This window comes from Nycticebus coucang, chromosome 14, assembly GCF_027406575.1.
Source record: "Nycticebus coucang isolate mNycCou1 chromosome 14, mNycCou1.pri, whole genome shotgun sequence".
In the NCBI taxonomy this organism is placed as follows: domain Eukaryota; kingdom Metazoa; phylum Chordata; class Mammalia; order Primates; family Lorisidae; genus Nycticebus; species Nycticebus coucang.
In genome coordinates, this window is record NC_069793.1 from 1,834,946 (window position 1) to 1,859,955 (window position 25,010).

Sequence of the window (25,010 nt, forward strand, 5' to 3'; positions counted from 1 at the left end):
AGTCCTGCACCCTGGCCTGGGCGGGGCTTTCAGGAAAGGCACACATTGGTTTGGCCTGGGCAGCAGGCAGTCTCGCCAGGCCTTGTGGTGGCCAGGGTCACCCGCTGACCTCCTAGGCTACAGGCAGCCCCTGGGCTCCCGTCTGCCCTCTAGGCTGAGTGCCCAGTGGAGCCACTGTGTGTGGTGGGTGCTGAAGAGAGGCTGCGTGTCAGGACTTCATGACCAAAGCCCAGGGTGACCTTGCCCATTAGGGCAATTGGGCACTTGTAGGGGTGACCACCAGCCCTGCAACTAAAGAAATCTGGCTCAGCAGCCCTGCCTGTAGGGAGAGGAAGGGCTGAAGGACAGCTGAGAGACCCTGGCAGTTCCTGGCCTGCATGGGCTGTAGTTCTCAGGGTCCCATAGCCAGAGTTCCCCAAGATGTGGGGTCCAAAGCCCCACCTGCACCCATCCTCCCATCTGTCCTCAGTTCATGGGGGGTCATCCAGCCTTTCCTGCTTCCTCTCAGGCTCTAGGGTCCCTGTCAAGCTGGGTCTGGGCTGGGGGCAGTGGGTGGCAATGAGGGAGACCTACTCTTAGCAGCCTCTCAGCACCCTCCCAGCCCCACCCCTGCAGGACCCCTTTGCCTGCCCAGCCTTCTCCCTGCACAGGGACTCCAATTAGAAATAGCTCTAAAAAAAAAAAAAAGAAAGAAAGAAAGAAATAGCTCTAAAATTAGGGCCTGGGAGGATTAAGTGGGGAGAAGTTGCTGGAATGTTTTCATTTTCTTTCCTCAAAAATTCTCTGAGGCCTCTGAAAGCCCAGGGCTTTTGAACAAGGAGAAGTCAGCTCCCAGAGACCCCACAGCCCCTCAGTTACCCCCAAGCCCTCCCAGACCCCTGGGGACAGGCAGCAGGCAGTGACAGACACTCAGCACCATAGGCAGGGCACTGCCACGTACCTGGGCCTGGCCAGTGCTAAGCCTGTGGGCACCCAGTGAGCATGGAGAAAGCTCGGAGAGGCTGCCCAGGGAGTGCTGCACTGTGGGCTCAGTGGACGGCCCCATGACACACAGACAACGCAGCAAGGCTTCATTCAAGGGGTTTATTTTATCACTTGGGAAATGGGGGGCCAGAGAAAGTAGAGACTGGGCAGGGTGGGGCGGCAGGACCTGATGGGGTAGCGGGGCCTGGGTGCATGGTGGGGCCAGGGTGGACAGGGCGGCGGGGCTGGGCAGGCCTAGTTGCAGTAGTTCTCCAGCTGGTACAAGGAGCAGATGCTGGTGCAACACTGCTCCACAATGCCGCGCTTCTGTGGTGGCACATCCAGGGCCAGGGGCTGCAGGTCGCCCGTGATGGGGCTCCCGCCCAGCCCCACCTGCCCCACTGCTGGGTGGGCAGAGCCAGAGGAGGCCCCAGCACAGCGTGAGGCCAAGAGAGACACAAGGTGACGCCATTAGGGAGAGAGCACGCACCTGCCCACAGCCCAGGGTCTCTGCTGGGCAGGGACAGGTGGCCCCCAAGCCAGCACATACTGCTGCCTCTCCCCACCCAGGGCAGGGCCACAGTGGACAAGAGCGTGTGGAGTGTGACAAGTGTGACAAGTGGAGCGTGACAAGAGCCCATTGGTACTGTCCTCATAGCCACCTCCTGACTCCTTGCTGCTTGCTGGAGCCCCTGGATTGGGGCCCTGGCCTACTCCTGCTGGCTGGGCCCTCATCAGAGATTACCCACAGGCATGCAGGAGGGTGCCAGGTTGCCCTGAGACCACCCGCCCCCAAGATGCTGCCGTCATCCGGCAAGGGCCGAGAAACGGGCTGGGGACGTTTGTTTGAGAGGTTAGGTGCTGGCGGCAGGGGTGATGGCACCCTCGAAGGTGCCATCAGGGCCTCAGCCTCCCAAAGCCTACACTGTCCTCAAGCTAAGACTCTCAAGCTGGTCACTTTCAAGCTGTGAGCTAGAGAACTCCCTTTTGTTTTTAAAGAAGCCAGCCTGGCTCTCTACAAGTGGCAGGTTTCTGCCACCTCTGCCCTTGCGAGGGGTGGGGGAGTGTGCTGGGGGGGGCTCACCCTGGGGGTCCTCCATGTCCCGGCGGGCCTTGGGCGTGTAGAAGAAGCCCCGCTCCCCGCATACCAGGTAGAGCGCCTCCACCAGGTGGGAGCCGCACAGGTGCTGGTTGACAAAGGCGGAGGCAGGCTGGGGCCCCCAGAGGGCCAGCAGGGCCAGCAGGGGCAGAAGGCGCATCCACAGGGCCATGGTGGGGATACAGGGACCTGGGGAAGTGTGGAGCTGAGGCCAGCGCCACCAGAAGCCCTGTCCTGGGAGCCCCTGCTTGTCCCCTGAGCATTCCAAAAGAGAAGCCCATGTCCCCCCCATGTCCTTCCACCCCTTGCAGAGCTTGGGCCTGGGATCCCGCCACCCCAGAGCCCCCTGGTCAGGCAGCTTTGGGCCCAAGCTGACACAGAGGCTACCAGCACAGACCTGCTTCTTGGCCACCTGGGAATACAGCTGGTCCTGCAGGGCTGGGGACTGCCTGGAGCTGCTGACTTTATAGCCCCGAGCTCACCTCCCCTACCCATGAGCCCTGTTGCCTAGCCCATTAGGGCCTAGGGGGTCAGCAGATGGCTGGGGGCTGAGGCTGCAGTTTCTGGGTCATTTCCCTGGTACTGGGCCTGCAGGAACATCTCCTTAGTCGTCAGCACCTCTCGCTGGGGGCCAGTCGATCATTAGTGTCTTAACGAGGAGCCTGATGGCCAGAGCTGTCCTTGTCGCAGCTGGGGGCTACATCTCCAGGAGAGCAACACCCAGCCCAGCCTGCATGAGCTGTTTTCCACATTAGTCGGGCAGAGTTTGAAGCTGCAGGGGGTAGGGGTGTCTTTGGGCCACTGTCCTGGACCCCTCATGGATGGTGTGTGTGGGGGTGCTCTCCCTGCTCACTGCGTGTGGCCCCCCCCATCCCAGGACAGCAGTCCCAGCTAGGGCCCTGGAGTGACAGAACTGAGTACACACCACAGTGGCCCCGACGGGTGCACCAACATGCATCTTCAATGACAGAGCGGCAGGTCCCCTCTGCACGGCCATCTGGCTTCCCACATATGCCACACACTGCCCAGGCACCCTCCTGGTCCCCAACCCTCTTCCAGGGGTTGGGACCATCTCCCATCTTCTGGCCAGTCCCTCCAACTCCATCTCACGCCTCGTGTGTCATATAGGCTCACTCCCAGGCCCCACAGTCCCTCGGGACAGCCACTTGGAGGTCCAGCCTAACCATTGGGAATGTCTGGACACTAAGCCTCCCCTGCCTGTACCTCCAACCAGTTCTTACTGCCTGTGTGAGGTCCTTTTAGAGGCTCCACTGAGGTCTCCTGGGGGCCAGGGAATAGGATGGGTCGGGGCTTCCTGTTCCCTGCCCTTTAGTTCCTGCTGCCCCTGGCTAGGCCCCTGCCCCTCCTCCCAGCCTGCCAGTGGATCCCTCTGCCCAGCACTCGGCCAGGGCCACTTGGGGCTGTCTCCACCCACATTCAAGCCTCCGGCTTTGTCTACCCATGTACGGCTCTGTAGAGGGTGCTAGCTGTGGTGGTGGGGTATCATGCCATGGTCCACATGGTGGCCACCTCTGGACACCCAGAGCTCTATAGCCTCTCTGCAGCTGGGGATGATATGGTGCCCCCTTGAGAGGGGCACACAGGGAGGGAGGCTGGATGGGGTGGGCCCAGGTGGTGGGCAGAGCCAAGGCTGGCAAGGCTAGGGGGAAAGGGAGGCCAGCAGCCTTCCCTAGGGCCTCTGTGGGACTCACAGTCCTGAAGAAATGTCCCCAGTGTGGTCTACTGGGCTGAAAGGATGTGGACACTGTGGGCCAGGACACGGACTAGGCATGTGAGGAGCAGCTGATGGAAGGGCAGAGAGCCAGGGTGGGCTGGGAGGAGTGCTGTGACGGGGGGCCTTGAGGGATGAGTAGGAGTTTGCCAGAGGGCCAAACTAAGTCCCCTGACCAGGTGGGGTAGGGCCTTATAGACCGGCTGGCACCTGCCCTCACCCTGCAAGGAACAAGGGGGAGCCCCTCACAGGAAGCCCTGGGGCCTCTCTCTCCCAGGGCACAGGTGGATGAGGGCAGCTGGCCAGCCAGGTCTGGAGGATGCCAGAGGGTCCATCTGGAACCTTCCTCTAGCCCCCACCTGTCTTGCTGGGGAGACCACCCTCGAGGGCTCTCCTGGGTGCTTCCCATCACTACACATTTCAGGTAGCACATAGAGGCCCAGGTCCTGCTCTGGGTGTGTGGGGGATCAGAGCAGCCGTTTCCTTTCCCTCCCTGCTCTCAGAGACTGGCCCCGGGCCTGGGGACACCCTCTCGCCCCTTTTAGCATGGCTGCAGCCCTGCTCCCTGACTCCTCCTGCCACCTGGCCCCCCACTGTGGTGCTGCCACATGGGAGCCCCAGGGCCTCCTGCTTGGTCAGGCAGCAGGGAGGAGGGAGGCAAGGGTGGCCCCAGGCCAGGCTGGGCACAGGGACCTGGGCTCTATGGGCCTGTCTGAGGCACAGACATGGGGTCAGGCAGGTGTGCGCAGACTATTCTTCTTTATTGAGAGGGTGAATGGGGGGGGGGTCAGACAGCATCGGGGAGTGACGGGAAGCACAGAGCCACCCCACAGCCCTGGGGGCCCAGTGGGCAGCAGCAGAAGGATAAGAACATCAGGTGCAGACACCAGCTGGCAGCGCAGAGAAGCAGCAGGCAGGAACCAGGGGTCAGGGAGGCATGGGAGGGCCCTGGTCACCAGGCAGGTTACAGGGGTGCCCAAGACCCAGCCCGCATACAGGCCTGAGCTCTGGGACGCGTGGGAGCTAGCGCGGTTGGGGAAGGATCCAGGAGACCCCTAGATGGGCCCACTGGGGCTGTCAGGTTGCACCTCTGCACCTAGCTGATGGCACTGAGTGCATGGGCGAGGGTGTGCAGCTCATCCTGGACGCCCTCCAGGGAGTGTAGGATGGCCTGGGGGCTGTCCAGCACATCCACAGCCAGCGTGTAGGGGTCGAACTTTACAGAGAAAGGGCGCTGGATCCTCGAGGCATAGCTCCTGGGGAAGGGGGGACTCAGTCACCCAGTGGGAGCACCTGCAGCAGAGTCTGTGGCCTCAGGACAGCTGGAGATGTGGGCTAGATCCAGCCAGGTGGGCTCAGAGGTCCAGCACTCTTCCCAGCCACCTGGGCCCTGAAAGCTAATTCTGTCCAAACACCTGGATGAGGCAGCTCTCTGAGGCCTCCTCCAGGGCTGGTGTTGGGAGTGGGGTGGGAGACAGGCCGGGCACCTTTGCCAAGAGAGCCTCTGCTGGCGCACCCTCCCTCCCTGAACCTCGACCAGACCCCCTCCCATAGTCTTCCTTGACTATGTGCCTGGAAGAGTCTCTGAGTTTGCAGGTGAGATCCAGCACCCACCTCCGCCAAGCCAGACACAGCCCGGCCTCAGTTTCCCCAATGCACACCAGCGGGCTGGAGGGGAAATGGTAAGAGCCTTTGGGCTCTGCTGCCTTCTCCAGGACACCCTGGTCCCCGCCCTGGGAAGTCCCAGTGCCCCCACAGCCCTGCCACAGCCCTGCCACATTCCCCTGAGGTGCCAGATACTCAGAGAACAGGGTCTGGGAAAGGCCTAAGCCTGGCCACCCAGTAGCCCTCAGCCCCAGAGGTCTTCGGAGTCCTTCTCAGGCAGGGTGCACCATCCCTTCGTCTGTGACCCCAAGAACTGGCCTACCTGAGCTTGTCCTTGGCATCACTGAAACTCTCGGACACGAAGTAGACTGACTGGTAGGTCTGGTCTTGGTAGGGCTGCACAGCCGCAGCCTCAGGGTCAAAGGCCCGGATCTCGGGTTCCTCAGACAGGCAGTGCTGGCAGGAGGCCACAGGGGTCAGGGCACCCCAAGGTGGGCTGGGTACCCCCCATCCCACTGGTGCTCCCAGAAGCCTGGGGACAATGTGGGCTGGGGACTGGACAGGGACCAGCTTTCTCCCAAGAGGGCCTGAAACTCAGAGGCCCAGTGACTTTTCCCTCTGTGGGTGGCGGCGGCAGCAGGGAAGGTCTCACCAGGAGCTCCCCGTAGGAGGACAGCAATCCAGCACCGTAGGCCTTCACCTGCCCGTTCTGCTTGCACAGCCCAAACTCCACTGTGAACCAGTACAGCTGTCGGAACAGCCAGCAGAGTTGGCAGAGGCAGCTGAAGAAATGGGCCAGCCACACTCCCGGGACAGACAGGAGGGTGTGGCCTGGATCTGGAAGAAAACCCTCACCTCCCCATCCCCCACCCCTAGGGCTTACAGGGGAAGCCACTCACCGTGGACAGCTTCTCAATTTCCTCATCTGAGGCCCCCAGTGATGCGAGGCCGATGTCCTGTGGAGGGAGGGGAAGCTGAAAGGCCTGGAGAGACAGTCCTGGCATCATGCCTGAGGTGTCCACAGCCCCTTGGGGGGCCTCTGAACATAGTCCAGGATGTTGAGACCCCCCCTTGGCCACCAAGGGCCCAGGACCTGCTGTTCTCAAGGAGCCAGCAGGTGGCAGCACAGGCTGTGGGACGCCTCTTCTAGGGCTCTGGGCTCTTTTGGGACTGGTCGGCATCAAAGCACTGGAGCCCCCAGCAGGGTCCACTGGCCCCATCTACTGCAGCGTGCCCTCACCTTGAGACCTCCTACACCCATGAGGGCATCATACATTGTAGGGGCAGCTAATCCCCCCAGGGAGGTCCTGGAGCAGGCAGCACCACCAGCACAGAAGCCCCAGCCCCTCAGGGAGCCCTGGCTCTCAGCTGCAGGCCTGGGCATACCTGAGAGAACTGGGCGAAGGTACGGTCGGCCAGCATGGGCACGTGACCCAGCAGCTCGTGGCAGCAGTCCCTGCAGCAGGGAGAAAGGGCTGGGCTGGGACGGCTGTCTGCCCGGCACCCTCTTCACCGGGTGGCTTGGGGCCCACGGGGCCTGGCCCCTCCATGCTCTGGAGCATCCTTTCTAAAGGGACACCCCTCATGGCAGGGCACAGCGTGCACTCACGGCTCGGGGGAGTGCATGGGCGAGGATGCATGGCGGATGTACTGAGTGCACTGGAACACACGGAAGGCCAGGCTGGCCAGAAAGTCGCGGGCAGACAGAAGGCCGGCCACCGGCCGCAGCTGGAAGCCTGTCCGCTCTGCAAGGGGCCAAATCGGTCAGGCCAGCATCCTAGCCCCACAAGGGCTTGTGGGGGACTACGTTCAGCCCCCTCCCCAGGACCCTCCACCACCGCACCCTTTAGGAAGCGTGAAACGTCCTCCAGCTGGGGGATGCTGTCCTCCCGGTAACCGCTGAAGCGCTCCAGCAGCTGGAAGGCCTCGAGGTACTCACGGCAGGCATGCGTGGCATAGAGGCCCTTCAGCCTGGTGTAGACCTCCCTCCTGCAGGCAAAGGGCTCAGGGCCTGCCTTGCACCCCAGTGCCAGCCCCCCCCCCCCCCGTAGCCTCTCCTGGAGGTCCTTAACCCTGCACTCCTACACTGCACCCCCAAAGACCCTGGCCACTGAGAGGGACTTTGCAGGTGGTTTGAGGGATCCCGTGAGGCAGGAGGCTGTGGGGGCCTTCCCTCAGTTCCCTGAGGGTGAACCAAGGGGTTGGTTCGGCAGCCTTTGGCTCCCAGCACAACATTCTGGGCTGGGGAATCCATCCTCCTGGCCTGCAGCACCAGTGTCCCTGGGGGCGGCCCTCGCACATCGGGGTTCTGGGAGCTGTCTCTGTGGCCCACTCTGGTCCCTCTCCTGGCTGTCAAGCGGGGTCTCACCACGTGGCAATCTCCTCTGCAGTGTACTCCACACGGGGAATTGGGTTGCCACTGTGGAGGGGGCACCAGTGGTTAGTAGGTCCCCTCTGGGAGCAGGAGGGGCAGGAGGGACAGAGGGAAAGAGCCTCATTTGGCTGAGACCCACGCCACCCCTCTGCAGCGAGGCCTGGGGGATGAGACAGGAGGCTGCCCTTGGCAGACTGTTCGCAGGGCCTGGCAATGCCCTGAGCCGGCTGTTGCTTCACCTCTCTGTGCCTCAGTTTCCTCAGCTGGGATTTAGGGACAGTGCCTGTGCCCACCTGAGAGCACTGTAAAGGGGACGGCTGGGTCAACACAGGCAGAGCCCTGGGCACAGTGCTGCCTGGCAGGAACCTTCACCTCTAGTCAGTGGGCCTGGTGATGGCAGAGGTGATGATGCTGGTGACAAAGACAGCCCTCCCCTTGCCCTCTCTCCTATCCCCAGGTCTAGTGTGAGGCTGCAGGACACAGCCTGGTCCCCGGGGGGAGAGCCCTTACTGCCGGTACTGGAAGGCTATGTCAGCGATCTGCTTCCTGCGCTGGCGGTACACCTGGTCTGAGAAGCCCTGGAGGCAGAGGGAACATGTGCCTGGTCAGAGCTGCCCTGTCCCTCCCCTGCCCACCAGCCCAGATGAGGCTGTGACACAGAGGGGGTGCCAGGCCATGGGGGTCCTGCAGCAGATAGGCTGCCCTCCTGGGGCCAGGCTAAAGGTGGAGGGATATGACTGGGGAGTGGAGGCTCACAGGGTGGTCCAAGTCCAGGTCAGGATCAAACTTGGTGACCAGGTGGTGACACTTGTCCAGCTCCGATGCTTTTCTTGGGAACCAGGGGACTTCACAGAGAAGAGAGGGAAGAGGTTCTAAGTGAGTGAGGGGCGGTGGAACAGTGCCTCCTGGAAGCAGCCCCCAGGGATTTCTGGTGAGGCAGAGGCTGGGGCTGTGACGGATGTGGGCCCTGGAGGGGACCCATGTTAGGGCTCCCCTGGGAATCTCTACATCCCAAAGTCTCAAAGTCATTTGGCTGCACTCAGGACAGAAAACTGGCCTCACCCTTGTCATCCCTGGGGCTGCGCACATCTCCCGACACGCGGTGCACGGCCCTGAGCAGGTCAGCCAGGTCACTGCGGGGCAGCTCACAACGCACCAGGTACTCCAGGCGGGGGCCCCCGGGGGTCCGTGCTGGCCGTGTCTCCAGGTGGTGGATTTTGGCTTCAAAGGTCTTAGGGAGCAAAAGCAGGAAGGAGAGAAGGAAAAAGAGAGGCAGAGCTGGGGTGTGGGAAGTGGGAAGGAGGGGGCGCTTCTGGGGTTCGAGGGCCCCGCCCTGCCTAGCCCTGCTCTCCACAGTAGCTGTGGCAGCACATGGGGCCTCTTCCAGACTCAGGGCAGACACCACCACCTGGCTGGCAGCTGTCTCTGGCCAGTGAAATACCTCTAGCCCAAAATGACTTTCGTTTGCTTCCTGGGCAATGCCATCTGTGTGTCCTGACACTGTGCCCACGCAGCCTGACTTCTGTTGGTGAGAAGGTCCCGTCACCCCTGGCAATCTCATCTGGGTCTAATGGCCACTCCCAGGTCTGGTGGGTGGGCCCTCAATACCACCTTGTCATGAAAATGGGGCTCAGGTCCCCGAAGAGAGAACCCTAAGCGCCCAGGGGGCTGGCAGACATGGTCCACTACATTGCCACCTCCTGTCACCTAGCAACAAGGGCCATTGGTCACAACGGCCCTCAGGCCATGAAGCCAGCCCAGGGAGCTCATGGGGAGTCTGGCTCTAATGTTATTTGGGAGTCTCTTCTGGGAGTGTGGCTGGAACAGCTAATATAAACACTGTCACATTAGCTGCTGGCGGGCGGGCAGGCAGGTTGGAGCGACATGCAGTCCTGCCTCCACTTACCAGACTGCCCTGTCGGGATCCCCACACTACTCCCCTGTGTGCAGGTAGTGATGGGGAGCTGGGCTGCGTGGCAGGGCTTGGTGGCCTCAGCCCCAAGGCTTGGGCTCACGGGGCTGTCAGAGCCACAAGGCTCCTCAGACCTCCCCTTCCCGGCTTGCAGTAGCCTAAGGAGACCACTTCTGAGGTGGAAGGGACAGGGACCCATCTCTGAGACAGCCCTGACCCCACACATGCACCCACAGATGCACACACGTGCCCTCACCTCAAACACCTTCACAGCTTGGGACAGTGTGGAGGGCTTGGTGCCCCCCAGGGAGAAGAGCAGGTTCAGCACCGCCTTCCCCGCCTTCTCCTCAAACACCACAGCCTCCAGGGGGTCCCCCGGCTCTGAGGAGGCCGCTGCCGCCGCAGCCACGGCTGCCTCCCGCTCCTTGCGGGCGTCCTCGATGAGGCTCTGCCGCCGCCCAATGAATCGCGGAGACTGTGGGGACAGGGGCGGACCCACTCAGGCCTCGCAGACTCCTCGGGGCCCCCATGGTGGGCTGCACACAGCAGGCGGGAAAGGAGGGAACAGGCTGGGGCTCAGACCACATCACTGAGCTCCCACTGTGTGCCTGCTGGAGCAGAAGCCAGGTAAGGTCACTGTCTGCCTCCATATCCCGTCCACCCTGATAGAAAATGCTGGAAGCTGCAGCCATGGGGGGGGACAGGAGCAAGAGGGCGCCCTCCCACCCGCTGCAGCACAGAGCCACTGCATCACCTGCTCCCGGGCCTGGCCCTAACTAGATGACGGAAGGCAGAGGGGAACTCAGGGCCTGCACATCCTGCCCCAGCCTCTGTGATGGACAGATGTGTGCTGCCCGGGAGCAGGGGCGGAGCAAATGGCAGGAGCTGCCCCAGCTGAGTCCACTGGACAAACTCCTTCCGTGGCCAGGCCTGGCCCTTTTCCACAGGGCTTTCCTCACACCTAGGTGTGGACGCAGGTGGCTCCCTGCTGGGTACCGTCATCCACCTCCAAGCCCTTGCCCCTTCAAACACTCATCCTGAGCCCTCCACCCTCCTCACTGCCCTCCCAGTAGCCCCCTCCTCCCAACTACCTCATCAGAGCTCTGGGCACAGGCTGCTTCCCAGGAGTGAATGGCTGAGTAGCCCTGTGTCTTTCCCTAGACTGTGAGCCCCTAGGGTCAGCACATCCACCACTTCCAACCCGCAGACCCCGCCCAGTGCTGAGACGGTACTTGGAGAACTGGAGTAGAACTGGAGTAGAACTTCTGAGAACGTTCTGGGTCCTTTGGTAAGAGTGAACAAGCTTCACCATTCCCACACAAGGGGCACAGCAGAAGTCCCCCTGACTCCTCATCATCCTCGTGGGTGGGCGTTGTGGACACAGCCCAGGCTGCAGACCCAGGCCAGGGAGGAGCAGCGAGGCTGAGCCTGATCCTCCCTAGGGAGGGCCGTCTGGGGGACAGCCTGGTGGTGCTGTGGGCGCTCTGTGGTACCCCGACAAGGGGCCTGGCAATGACGTCTCTGTGACTCATACCACATATTCACCAAAGGGCTGTGGACCAAAGCCCGTTTGAGATGTGCCAGCGAGCCGGTTACTCCAGAGGATGAGCCGAGGACATCTCTAGTGGGCTGAGACACACCCCCGAGGACCTGGCCCAGCAGAGCCTGGACTCTCGAGTGCCCCCCCCTCAATGGAGCCCAGACTCAGGATGAAGCAGTGAAGGAGGGAATGGTGGAAGGAGTGAGCAGAAATCACCTTAGAGCCCAGACACCATTTGGCACGGTGGGACCTGCACCTACACCCTTGTGTGCCTGAGACCCCACACCATGAGCTGCTTTCAGGGCAGCTGGGGGCAGAGAGAAAGCAGGTGGGGCAGGAGGAGGGGCCCTCATGGGGGACATTTGCTCACCAGGGCTCCCTCCCAGGACACTGGGAGCTGTTTCCCGATTGGATTCCCACCCCTTAGATTCACAAGGAAACAGAAGACACAGCCTCCCCCCAAGAAAGTTTGGCACAAGGGGGGCTCTGTGGCGACAGATAGACACTGTCCCCACATGCAGGGGGGCAGGACACACCATGGAGGGACCATCGCCTGGGTACAGGGGTCGCCTGCAGCCCAGGAGCCCACCAGCCATGGGGTGTGGAGGCCACTTGGGCCAGCCCTGGGTTTCTGCTGACTCCAGCCCCAGGGCACCACATGCCCTCTTACCATGATGGCCTCGGCCTGCTTGGCGTCCAGCTCAGAAACGGCCCTTCGGAAGCCCTTGGCCTGGGGTGTGGCGGCGTTGGGGGTGGGCATGATGCTGCGTGGAGGTCTGGGCTCCTCTCCACAGCCCTCAGCCGGGCGGCCTCTTATAGGCTGGGCTGACGTCAAAGCCCCCGGGTCCCCCACCTGCACCTCCTCACGTCCTCCCCGCGCTGCGCCTGAGGGAGGCGGGGGCAGGCGAGGAGCGGAGATGCGGGAGAAAGGGCTCTGTCCCATTAAATCTAATTGCAGCCACTGTCACAGGCACCGAGCAGGGTCAGCCCAGCCCTGCCGCTGAATCATCCTCAGCTCACATGCTGCAGGGGCTGGGGCAGCAGGGTCCCCTCAGCCCAACCAGAGGGGCACTCAGGGAGAGGCTGTCCTGGGGCACCTCATGCTGGGCCTTCTAGAGAGACCTAACAGAGCCAGAAGACCTAACAGAGCCTAACTGGCCTCTTCCCCAGTTCCTGGTGGGTTCACCCTGGCTGCTCCCCATTACCTCCAAAAAGGCCCCAGGGACCTGCTCTAAAAAGGTCCCACATGTCACTCCCTCTTTCTGAAGCCCTCAGTGGCTCCCAGTGCCCTTGAGAAGCAGGCTGAGTGCTTAGTCAGGGCACAGAAAAGACCTGGCCCATCCCCTACGGCCCACCGTCCCCTGGCTCCCACTCCTGGTCCCAGAGGATGAGGACTCCAGAACCCTGGATCAGGGCCAGCTCCTGCACATCCCACAAAATAGCTCCATGACCACCAGCTCCGCAGCCCCTGCTCCTGATGTCAACACCCCTCCTCTGTCACCTCCCTGGGGCAGGGACTCTGAGCTTGGCCATGGCAGCCCCCAGGGCCCTGTGCAGGCCCTGCCTCACCTTCTAGATGCTGCGGCCCTCAGGAGCAGGGCCCTGGGGCCTGGCCCAGGGCTGCCTGGGATGTGTGTCTGAAGTGGCCTGGAGAGGACTTGCCCAGGGTCCTAGGGAGCAGGCCTGGCTCAACCTCAATGTCCTCACTGAGGGGCCTCCCAGGAGCCTCTTCTGTGCCAGATGCAGCTGACCCCAAGGCTCTGGACAGGCCAGGTCCCCCCTCTGCAGAGGGAGTCCTGGGTGAGGTTGGTCCAGGCTGGCAGCCTTGCCCCTGCCAGCCCCACCCCAGCCCCCCGTTTGCACAGGTGCCGTAGGCCAAGAGGGGTGACATGTCTGACAAATACCAAGCTGGGGATGGCAGCCCACACCGCCGGATGTGGATTTAACCTTTTAGCAAATGTCTTCCACTGATACAAATATTGTTTTTTAATTCACTTTCCTGCCTGGGCCAGTTGCACTTGCGTGGAAGCTGCAGGGGAAGCTAAGCTTTCTAGACTCTTCCCTGGGGCCAGACTTGCTGCAGGGCCCAGGCCTGGTGCTGAGGCCAGGGAGGCCTGGAACCCCACGGAGGCAAGCGCCACCTCCGCCCCATCGAGGTGCCCATCCAGCATGGAGGCCTCCCCACACCAGCCCCTCAGGGAGGGCCGACATGCTGGGCCACGAAGTCCACCCCTGGCCAGCATCCCCCTCCTGGCCCAAGGGTCCTCACAGCCTGGACTTCGCAGACTCCAGCTGTGCCCTGCACCAGATGCTCCCAGCTGCAGCCGCCCTCTCCAGAGACCCCCACAGGTGATGCTCTGCTGGGGCACCAGCACATCCCAGCACAGTTCTGGGAGGGACACGCAGGGGACTGCGGGCCTCTGCAGAGCCCAGCGCTCGGTATCCTCACAGGATAACCTGCGGCAGCACCTTCAGATAGTTGAGGACCCATTCTGCAGGGGTGCGTGAAGAGATTGAGGCTCCAAGGCGAGGCTTCTCTGGGTCGCACAGCAAAGTCTCTGGCTCGGTTCCCAACTTCCAAGACACCGAACTTTCAAAGACCTAGTGTGTTTGTCCCCAAGGCCTTGGTGCTCAGGACCCCATCTTGGGGAGGCAGAGACCCAGAGGGACAGGCAGACCTGGGCAGGGCTTCTCTGGAGGCCAAGATTATACCTGAGAGACCCCCAGGTCCAGCACAGAGACCCTCAGGAAGGAAAGGGGCTGGAGAAGGGGCCGGGGCAAAGGCAAGAAGACCAGAGGAGGCCCTGAGCAGCACAGTGGGACTCGTGGGGGTCTGTGCAGCCCTCGCTGTCTCCTCACTTGCTGTGGGGGTGGGGGGTGGGTTGGCTCCCTGCCCAAGGCCCCTCCTCTCAGCGTCACTGGGGTAATTGTGTACCTGTCATCCTGGCAATTAGGAGGCGACAGACCGCTCTCTCTCAGCAGCCTCTTCCTGTACCCAGGCTTAATGACCCATAATGACAGCAAGCGGACTACCATGGGTACCACTCTCTAGCCCAGGCAGGGTGGGCACTGGATCCAACCCCCGCACTGCCAGGCTGCTCCACCCTCAGGAGCCACTATGGGGCCACAAGCTCCTCAAACCGAGGCCACCAGGGGCTTCACAGGTGGCTCTGTGGGCCCCCTCCTCTCGCCGTGGATTTCTGGCAGTGGCCACCACCCACCTTGGCCATAATCCTGCCCTATGTGGCCCCTGTCTTCTCAACCACATGCATCATGCGGACCCAGAAGCCCGGCTGGGACTCAGCATACCCTGGAGTCCGCAGTGGAAAATCACATGCAGTCTGGGGAGAACTGCTCCCAGAAAGCCAGGGTCAGAGGCCACCTCGTCCCTTTGCAAGGCATGATCTTTGTCAGTCAGCGCTTGTGTCCCCTTACAGGCACCTCACAAGGACACATCTGTATCACGAGCACACCACATGTACACACACCTCCCTCACACACATGCACACATACCTCCCTCACACACGCACACACACCTCCCTCGCACATGTACACACCCACATATCCCTCACACACGTACACACACACATCATCACAGACACACACACCTCCCTCACATACATGCATGCACACCTCCCTCCCAGACATACACACACACACATCCCTCTCTCACACACATAAACACACACATGTCCCTCACACCCATGCACACACCTCTCTCACACACAAACACACTCTGCCCTCTGGCTGGGTCCACTCCTCTGCTCTCTGTATGGCCAACAGCCTATGTCGTACCCAGCGCGCTTGGTCACTGTCCCACACACACCTGCTGGGGCTGTCTCGGAGGATTAGGGGGCAACTTGTGATGTCATGCTGCCCTCGGCCGCCCTGGGCTGTTCCTCTGCTGTCCCTGAGCTGGCACAGTGAGGCCTGAGACCATCCCTGTCACCGCTATGAGCGGGGCTCAGGGGCTCTGGCTGGGCTGCCTACCTGGAGATGGTGGGGCCTTTCCCTGCAGTCTAGGAACGCACCATCCCCAGCCCCCCAGACACCCCAACACACGTCAGAACCCGCCAGTCCCTGTCAGACTCAAATGTCAGGGCAATTAGCCCTAACGAGAATTTCAGATGGAGCGAGCGGCAAGGCGGGCAGAGAATATCGATGCGGTGGGGCTGGAATCAGCCGCCCTGCCTGAGATCGATCCTGTGCATTTAGGGCTAATTGGGTGTTTAGAAGTCCAGCCCAGCAGCAAGCAAGCAAGAGGGGAGCCCACCTGAGGCGTCCGGTGTCCCTCCTGTCCCCTACACCTCCTGGTCCTCTGGGTCTGCTCCTGCTGGTGGGTGCCCACGGGCCTCCTCACTCCCTTCCTCAGGCAGGGGCTCCTCCTCCAGGCAGCCCCCACCAGCCTCCTCATCTCCTAGGTCAGGCCTGCCACAGTGCTGAGACCACTGTCCAGGGAGCCGGCAGGAGAGTCCTGGCCCAGCCTCTGCTGTCCCTGGATTCAGTGTTACCACCTGCATAGTGGAGTACCAGGGACTGGCACTTGCAGGTCAGTGGAGAAGCTCACCACACCCCTAAAGGGTCTAGCACCCACCTTGGGATGCCTCTTCCCTTCTGGTGGGGCTTCAGAGAGGCAACCTTGAGCCTCACATGTCCAAGGGAGTCCCAAAGGTCAGGGTGGTGATTCCAAGTGCATGGACTCAGTGGCCAGAGGGTCCACAAGGACCAAGTTGGGAAGGGGTGGGGGGCTAGGTGGTGGAGGGGAGGGCAAGAGGATGGGGGATAAGGTGGTAGGTTGCAGAGCCAAGTGTGGACAGTCCTGGCCCACAAGAGGTCACCACAACTTGAAGGGCAAGTATTCTCCTGGGAGGAGGGCCATGGTGTGTGGAGGTGGGTGTCCCTCAGAGGGCCACCACCTTCCCCAGCATCCCCTACTGCTCCCAGATCCAGAGCTCCTTCTCACTCAGGCTCCAGGCTGGGGGTGGAATTGTTCCTAGAACCTGGTGCCCGGGACTTGATGGGTAAGGACACACTGCGATTGCCAAGAGCACCACTGGTTGCACATGCAGCCAGCTCAGGAGTGCAACTCCTGTGTGCGCGTGTGGGAGAGCGCACATTCGGATGTGTGTACCCATGCAGATGTGTGAGCACATCCCTGCACACCATGTCTGTGTGCACACATGTGCATGCTTCGCAGGTGTGTGTGCTTATGAGCAGTTGTGCTTTTGTGCATGTGAAGGTGTCTACGCACACATGTGTGCACAGTTGTGGAAGTATTCATGAGTGTATATGTGTTTTACGTCTCGAGTCACGCATACACGTGTGTGTATACGCATGTGAGGGTGCTTGTATGTTCCCATGCGTGTGTGCATGTGTCCACACAGCTGGGCTTGGAAGCCAGTCTGGCCGCGGATGTGTGATGAAGAGGGGTAGATGGCCCCAGCGCCACCCTGGCACCCGTCTTGGCCCCCAGTCGAGTTCCTCTGCTAGGCCACAGCGCCGTGACTGTGGCCTTCTGTGCCCTTGGCCCTCTTAGCCAGCTGTCCACACAGCCTCCTATGCCCTCCACCCAGAGGGCAGCCAGGCTCCGATTTGGGAGCTTCCTGGAGCTGGGAGGCTCCTCTCTGTGTGACCCCTGGCTCCTGTGTCCCTCCAGGCCCTTATACGACATCATGGCCAAAGCTGCCTCCACCCTGGGATGCTTCCAGGTGGCCTCAGCTTCCTGTGGTCCACCTCCAGGCCCTGGCACCAGTGACATGACTCAGTGAGGCTGTGAACCACCACCCTCCGCGGGGTCTTGACAAGGTCTGACAAATTAGCCAGGTGAAAAGCAATAAGAACGATGTTTAGTTCTCATTAGTCACTCGGGGAGACGGCAGCTGTGCTTTGACAGCAACGACATCTAATTACAAGACCATAGCCCCCCAGGCCCCAGCAGAGCCCAGGCCACACACAGGCTTGGGTCCTAGTCTCCTGCCTTGTGGCTGGGTGAGCCCAGCACAGCGGGTTGGCACCAGGGCCCGTGGCAGTGAGGGGCGCTTGCCCACCTGTCTGTCCACAGGTATAGATAGGAAGTGCAGCTCCTCTGCCCACCTGCCCTCTCTGGGGACCACCGGGCCCTGGGCCGCTTCAGCAGACACACAGTAGCCGTGACACGGGAGAGGACAGTCTTGCTCTTCTCAATGTGGGTTCAACCACAGCCCTAGACTCCAGACGGGCAGCTGGTGTGCCCAGAAGGACGTGGGAAGGACAGGACAGAGAGAGGCGTAGGAGCAGTCACTCTGGGACACAGGACCTGGGAGAGGATGAAAGTCCCCACAGTGTCACTGCTCCCAAAGGCTGTCAGAGGGAGGAGGTATATAGGGCTGAACAGCAGCGCCTCAGTGGCACTACTGGGAGGGGACAGCAGAGGGGTAGATGGCCCCAGCGCCACCCTGGCACCCGTCTTGGCCCCCAGTCGAGTTCCTCTGCTAGGCCACAGCGCCGTGACTGTGGCCTTCTGTGCCCTTGGCCCTCTTAGCCAGCTGTCCACACAGCCTCCTGTGCCCTCCACCCAGAGGGCAGCCAGGCTCCGATTTGGGAGCTTCCTGGAGCTGGGAGGCTCCTCTCTGTGTCCTGCCCCCCCAAAGCCTGTCTGCTCCTGCCCTGGCTTTTGGGGTCCTACAAGCATCCTTCTCCTAGGGAGCCTGCCTGCCGCCTCTCCTCCTGGGGTGGGGAGGGACGAGGAGCTGCCCACATCTCCTTGGCTTGCTCTCGGCAAGGCCTCACACTGACCCCAGGGAGGGCACAGCGTGGCCTCCAGCTCTGGAAGAACAAGGCCCCCATGGCTGCATATTGCTCTCTGGGGCTTCGGTGAGGCCACGGGTGTGGGCTGGCCCAAACACATCTCTATTCCTCCCTCTGTGCTCAGGAAAAATGTCTTTCTCCCTCGGGCTCCAGAAGCTGCAGGCAGGGGCCAGGAACAGAGTGGAACCTACTCTGTTGGAGAGTCTGGTGGGGAGTCACACCAGCCCCAGCTCCCGATGGCAGCCACCGTGACTACTTTGCTCCAGGAGCCAGTCCCCATAGCCCTAGGTTCCCCAAATTAACATCATCATGAGGGCCCCCCACCCTATACTAACCAGGGGGCAGGGCCCCCCCCATCTGCAGATAACCATGGGCTCCTGGTCTGCCTGGATGTGTGTCCATCCCCCTCTGGCTAAGCTTGTCCCCCTCACCTCACTAGGCCGGCATCCTTGCTGTGGACACCAGTGGGGCTGGTGGCCTGCTCCTCTGTGCCTCTCCCCAGGCGTCTGCCAGCCCTGCCCAGGTTTGGGGGAGGGGGAGGGGACCAACAGAGGGGGGGGGAGGGCCGATCCCTGCAGGTGCCTTAGGCTAATCCAGGCTCAGAGGAGCCCCCACCCACTGCTGACATTTCCAGGCTGAGAGCTGCTAACCCGGTTGCCGTGATATTTAGACACGGCTTATCGCTCGCGATGACTCTGGGGCCTGGGATGAACTCAGCTGACACCTGAGTGGCTGCTTTGATCCAAAGCTTGTTTTTAATAAACTCGTCCTAGCTAAGCTGTTTCCCTCCAGCTGCGGGCCACTCCCACCTGGGCCAGAGGGAACACCAAATCCAGGCTGTCCTGGGAAGATGGCTAGTCCTCGGGCCTGTGACCCTGTCCCACCCAGCCCCAGTGGGTGGGTAAGTTCCTTCACCAGCATTTCCCAGGGTGCCCTTTGGGAAATGCCTTGAACCACTGCCGGGGAGACCCTGTGAGGGCCTGGACCCCCTGGGGAGGCTATCAGAACAGCACACGTGACTCCCACAGGATGGGCTTGCAGGGACAGGGTGGGCCTGGGATCAGCACAGCTGGACAGCTGGGGGTCAACATCTGGGCAGGCTTCCCCTGACCCCCAGCTTTCTGGGACCTCTGAGGCCTCCTCTGGGCCTTAGTTCTCCAGCCAGTGCTGCTTCCCAGGGGTGGGCGGAGGTGTGCAGACTCCAGAGCTGGTGTTGTCCCGGCCCAGCCCACACCAGCCCCAGAGCCAGAAGAAGCCAGGTGGGCCCTTTGGGGTGACACACGGTGCCAAGGCTGCCGGGACCCTTGTCTCATCCACGCAGGCTGGGCAGGGGCCCTGAGGACAGCGCAGCAGGGGTGGGTGAGTACGTGCAGCCCGTGTGCTGCTGGGGCTGGGGACCAAAAGTGGGACGGACCCCGGGCTTCAGCTCCTTCTCTTGCACCCCAGCCCTCTTTCTGCACGTGGAGTGAGGGTAGTCTGGGCCAGGTGGGCCCCTAACAGAGGGAGCCCTTCTCCATGCCAGGGACAGTCCAGCCGGGGGCCCAGAAGGGCAGAGGCAGGCAGGAGGAAGGGCTGTGGGCAGGTATCACCAGGCAGGGCTGAAGGCTCAGAGCCCCGTGTGGGGCTGACCCAGGGCAAGGACTCAAGGAAGGTCACATGGCTGCCCCAGCACAGGGCACCAGCCCGGGGCAGGAGAGCCGGTGGCATGTTCGGGATGCTCCCTTCTGCCATAGGCTGCAGTCGAGATCCTCCCCAGCATCTTTACTGCCCCCCCTGCTGCCTTGGCCTCCAGACATGGGGACCTGCTTCTGGGTACCTTGCCTTGCCCCACACAGTGGCTCTCAGGCAGTGGCCACATCCCCACAAGGACGGTCCAGTTTGTTCAAGTCCAACTCCTCCCCTGGTGGATGCTCCTCTTTGTCCCCACGTGGCTAGGGGCCTCTAGGTCTGTGAAGTGAATGGACAGCTGGGCTCCGAGATGGCAAGGCGGAGCCCCCACCAGCTGATGCCACTGAGCCCACACCCCTTCCCATGGCCACCGTGAGGTGAACTTGGCTTCCCCATTCTAGCCCATCCTCTCCACTCTGCTCCCAACTCTTTAGGACCCAGAGGGTGGCTGAAGTGATCCCAGCATGGTCTGGTTGGCTGCCTTAACTTCCTGGCCTGTCCCTGTCACCTTACACCTCTATCCTCACTGCTTTCTACCCTTGGGTTTTTAAAATTTTTCCTTGGTGGAAAATACTCATGACAAAAACTTTAGCATCTTAACCATTGTTGGGTGCACAGTTGGCAGCACTAAGCCCATTCACAGTGCTGTGTCTCCAGAACTTTCTCATCTTCCCAAAGTGAAGCTCTGTCCCAGTCAAACGCCGGCCCCCTCCCCTCCCCTCCCAGTGCATGGCTGGCCCAGTCATTTTCTGCCTCTGTGAATCTGATGACTCTAAGACCTGGGATCAGTAAAATCACACATACTGGATTTGTCCTTCTGTGTCCAGCTGATCTCACTGAGCACAGTGTCCCCGAGGTCCGCCACTTTGCAGCCTGTGTCGGGATCACCCTCCCGCCTAAGGCTGAGCTCTGTGAACAGAGCACATGGCGTCGGTTCACTCCTCATGATGACGCATGCTCGGGTGCATCCGTCTCTTGCTTTGTGAACAGGCTGCTGTGAACGCTGGTTCACAGACATCCCTTCAAGCCCCTGCTCTCCACTCTCTGGGGGTGCACTGAGCGTCAGGGTCGCAGGTCATGGAGTGCTGGCTTACTCTTGTGGGGAGCAGCCACTTTTCCTCGGAGCAGCCACACCAGTTTGCGTTCCCACCAGCAGGGCCAAAGGGGCCCGATTGTCCCATCATCTTCACTTCTATCATCATGATCATGTTTAGAGACGGGGTTTTGCTTTGTCACACTGCCGAGAGTGCAGTAGCACCATGGCTGTTCACAGCAGCCTCACACTCGTGGGCTCGAGGTTCTCCCACCTCAGCCTCCCTGGTAGCAAGGACTACAGGTGCCCCCCCCCCAACTTCTGGCTTGTTTTTCTATTTTTTTTGTAGAGATGGGGGTCTCTCTATGTTGCCCAGGGCTGGTATCAAACTCCTAGCCCCCAACACAAACTCAACACGCGGGGGGGGGGTGTGCTCCATGTCACACCACAGTGACCCACACACACACTGACACTGGGGGGTACCCCATGTCACACCACAGTGACCCACACACACACTCACATTGGGGGGTACCCCATGTCACACTGCAGTGACCCCCCCCACATACTCACACTGTGAGGTGTCACACTGCAGCGACCCCACACACACACCCACACTGTGGGACCCTGTGTCACACCGCAGGTTTGCATTTTGTAACAGCAGCAGACACCAGTCTCTTGTTTCTCTTTTACAGACTGCAGGCAGGTGGTCTGCACAGAATCTTGTGGATTGGGGTGAACACTTCAGTGAGTCTCATTGTGGTGGGGGTCAGGGTTCATGACCTCACTTGAGGATGCTGAGTTTCTGATGTTTATCAAAGGGTCAAGGGTCACAGCCGGCAGTGAGAGCTGTCAGGGTGTTGAGATAGGCCAGGCAAAGCTCAGGCTGGGACAGGCGAGGTCCTCTAGCCACCTTCCAGGGAGGGTGGCTGTCCCATGCCACGCTGGGAAACATGAGAAGGCTGGCTCTGTTCCAGCGTGCAGGACCTCCACGACCCGCACTTGTCCCTCTCTAGCAGTTGGACTGAAGCCGCCTGGTGGGTGCTGGTGTGGAGGACACTGCAGCCCCCGCCCACCACACTGAGGTGGGGCAGGCTTGGTGTGGCTGCTGTGGGCATTGGGCTACTGCGGTTCCTCAAAAATTGAAATCTAGAGTAGCCATTCAACCCAGGAATTCTGCTCCTACAAATAAGCATACAAGAAGTGATGACCTGTGTCCACACAGCAGCCTCTACGTGAATGCTCATAACAGTTTTATTTACTGTAGCCAAAAAGCGGGAATGACCTCCATGTCCAACAACCAAGGCGGCTGGTGTGTGCAAGGGAACAGCACCCAGCCTAATGGGAGGAAGGTCCTGACGTCTGCTGCCATGCGGACGAGCCTGGAGGACGCTATGCTGAGTGAAATAAGCTGAACACAGATGGGCAAACACTGGGTGATTCCACTGACACCAGGTTCCAGAGCCGCCAGAGTCACAGAGGCAGAACATGGAGTGCGGGGTGCCAAGGACGATGGGGAGGGGCTCAGCATCTAACCAGGGCAGAGCTTCAGTTTGGGAAGATGAGAAAGTCCTGGGGACAGAGGGTGGTGATGGCTCACAGCAATATGAATGCACTTACTGCCACTGAATGAAGCACTTGAAAATGGCTAAGATGGTAAGTTTATATTATACTCATTGGACAACAAAAATATTGAAAAATAAAATATAATAATGAAAGGAAGAAAGAATGTTTACAAAGAGGTGGCCAAATGAATTCTTTGTCAGTTTGGCATTTTCACCTGTGGTCACTGTGGCCAGAGAGCACCTGGAGAGCAGAGGGATGGCCCAGCTGGGCCCTCTCTGCCACTGGACACAGGCTGCAGACACTTTGGCCATGGAGCCTGGGGGTCTGAGCTGGGGAGGCAGAGCCCTGAGGAGCCCTGGGAACTTCCCCCTCAGGGTTTGCAGGGCCCAGGGCCCAGGACCCAGGAAATAAGACCCATCCTGGCCCCACTGCCACCTGCAGCCCTCCTCATGGGCAGTAGAGGGGATGACTGGAGCCATGGAGGCTGAATCCACTTGTCTGTATGTCCCTAGTGCTCACAACCCAGGCCAGCTTGTGAAGTACAGGGTAGAGCTCCTCTGTGCCCTCCTCTGGGGCAGCGTGGGGTTGCAAGTGACCTGCTCTGCAGCAGGTGAGCGGGAGGGAGGACCCACCCCCCACCACCTCCATCCCTGTACCAGGTGCTTCCGATAGGATCTGGGCTCCCAGCTGCTCCAGGCGGTGGCAACACAGGCAGAAAGGGCTCTTTCCTTGGGATGACCGAGGTCAGCTTCTGTTTATTTCTTTTCCATTAAAGGCCCCAGGACCATTTATTGAGTTTTAATAATATGTGTTATCTTCCTTTGTAAAGCAAAGTGAACAGAACTGGGGAGAATGGAAGCTGAGGTGGGTGCCCATGTACCCCCCTGGACAGGCATCCTATGGTTACTTGTAACTGCAGGGCAGACACTGCCGCTGTGAGGTGATGGCAACGCTTTCCTGAGTGTCTCTGTGTACAATCCACTTCTAGAGAGGAAGAAGGAAGGGCTGAAAACAGATGCCAGTGGCACCTCCCAGGGCCTCGGCTGAACAGGTGGAAAACTTTCCCTTTGCTAATTACAACACTGGTTGGGGATCCAGTGATGGTCAGAACAGATCTCCACTGTCCTTCAGCTGACCACAGTCAGCCCAGGGCCTGTGCTGCCTTCGCCATGCACTGGAGACTGAGGTCCAGAGACACCCCAGCCCCTACAGAGGGGGAGCAGATTCCGAGGGCAGAGCTTCATGTGCAAGGCCAGAGCACCCGGCCTGGGCTGGGAGACCTGGTAGGGACTGGGCCATGGGAGGGAGGGAGGATGGGAGAGAGAGGACAGGAGAGAGAAAGAGAGGGAGGGAGTGAGGGGAGAGAAACGTGTCCGGCCATACCCTGAGGGGCCTTACCCCCCCCCCCCCCATGGTGGTGTCCTGATACGAACCCTGTGGGCTGTGGTGGGAGTAGGGTGACAGAGTGGCTCGATGGCCCCGGCCCCAGGCTGTCCTGCGGGAAGGCACACAGCGTTCCTTCCCCTGGAAGGATGCAGGGCTCAACCTTGCCTGAGGGCCCTGAGGAGCCACTCTGCTCCTCAGCCTGTCCCCAGCATGGCCCTGCTCTGTGTCACTCTGACAGGTGACACCCAGCCTCTGCTAGGAGCCAGGCAGAGGCTCTGGATGTGGCCGGGGACAGAGGGAGCCCAGCCAGGGAGGCTCACCCATTGCCCCTAGTGGACCAGGGGTGGGGGGGCTGGTGGAGAAGAGACAGTCTCTGAGGACAGCAGGGGGTCCGAGTGGGCACCACAGTGCAGAGGGGAGCAGGAATGGAGGAGCTGTGGGGGGTTCAGGGCTGGGAAGATGGTGGGCACAGGGCAGACAGGGCAGGGACCCCCAGCTTAAGGCCATAGGGAGGATCCTAGCTACTGACCCGCACCCCCCACCCACCACGTGCAGGAAACAGGTTGAGCTTTGGAAGGAGGGGAAGGCCGCTGCTGAAGTGTCCCAATCGGCACCCAAAGGCCTGTGGGGCTAGCACGTCAGAGGTGGCCACCCACTGCCCAGGGGGGATGAACCTGGCCTGTCCTCCCACCCTCAGCCCCAGGCTCTTCCCCACAAATGTGGGACCCCAAGCCCAGGGACTTATCACAACAGCTGCCATTTGTGCATACGTGTGCAAGAGCTGATGTGCCTGCACACTCGCGCACACCCTGCGCGTGTGGCGGGGAGGTGTATGACCAGGCTACACGTGACCTACGGCTCTGCCTGCTGACTGCGGCGATGGCGGCTGCCGGGGGGAGGTGCACTGCAGGGACCGCAGACTGGGAGGGGTCTGTGGCAGGAGGGGCGGGGCACAGAGACCCCGGCCGGAGGTCCACCAGGTAGGGAGGAGGTTTTCCGGAAGAGGAGGAGGGTTTCTGAGCGGGGAGGCGGGGTTTCCGTGAGTGTGCGCAGTGGGTCTGTCGGGGTGAGTAGTTGTGGAGGTGTCTGTACCGGGACACGTGGCCTGGGATGTAGATGCCGCGCGTCCTCAGGACCCTCCTGACTCCCGGGCGCCCTCCCCGCACAGGCTCCCGCCCACCTGCACCGCCTGTCTCCCCTCAACCCGGCTTCAGCCACACCGCAGCCCTGGCCCAGGCCGGCCCTGCCGACTCCAAGCCTGCGCCCCTTCTCTGCAGCTGCCATCTCCTCTCCGGTTCTCTGTGGGGTGCGAGCTACCCGCGAGCGGCCGGCATGCCTGGCCACCTCTG

General features: G+C 61.1%; 2 protein-coding genes across 4 annotated transcripts; both read right to left on the reverse strand.

Moving 5' to 3' along the window:
- Nucleotides 1-1,218: 1,218 nt before the first annotated feature.
- Nucleotides 1,219-2,236, reverse strand: INS (insulin). Its single transcript, XM_053562937.1, has 2 exons — nt 2,048-2,236; nt 1,219-1,364 (listed from the first exon to the last, which is right to left on the reverse strand). Exons 1-2 carry the CDS (start codon nt 2,232-2,234, stop codon nt 1,219-1,221), a joined length of 333 nt encoding a protein of 110 aa, XP_053418912.1. The 5' UTR covers nt 2,235-2,236.
- Nucleotides 2,237-4,536: 2,300 nt separating this feature from the next.
- On the reverse strand, nt 4,537-18,483 carry TH (tyrosine hydroxylase). 3 transcript variants are annotated; one of them, XM_053562933.1, is made up of 14 exons: nt 18,443-18,483; nt 11,896-12,110; nt 9,942-10,160; nt 8,836-9,004; nt 8,530-8,618; nt 8,284-8,351; nt 7,768-7,818; nt 7,243-7,388; nt 7,009-7,144; nt 6,786-6,855; nt 6,299-6,355; nt 6,052-6,147; nt 5,722-5,855; nt 4,537-5,050 (listed from the first exon to the last, which is right to left on the reverse strand). In XM_053562933.1, exons 2-14 carry the CDS (start codon nt 11,983-11,985, stop codon nt 4,891-4,893), a joined length of 1,485 nt encoding a protein of 494 aa, XP_053418908.1. In that variant the 5' UTR covers nt 11,986-12,110; nt 18,443-18,483; the 3' UTR covers nt 4,537-4,890. The 3 variants fall into 3 exon arrangements, with proteins under 3 accessions (XP_053418908.1, XP_053418907.1, XP_053418909.1); XM_053562932.1 differs by lacking the exon at nt 18,443-18,483 and having other exon boundaries at nt 11,896-12,352; XM_053562934.1 differs by lacking the exons at nt 9,942-10,160; nt 18,443-18,483 and having other exon boundaries at nt 11,896-12,352.
- Between the last annotated feature and the right edge of the window lie 6,527 nt (nt 18,484-25,010).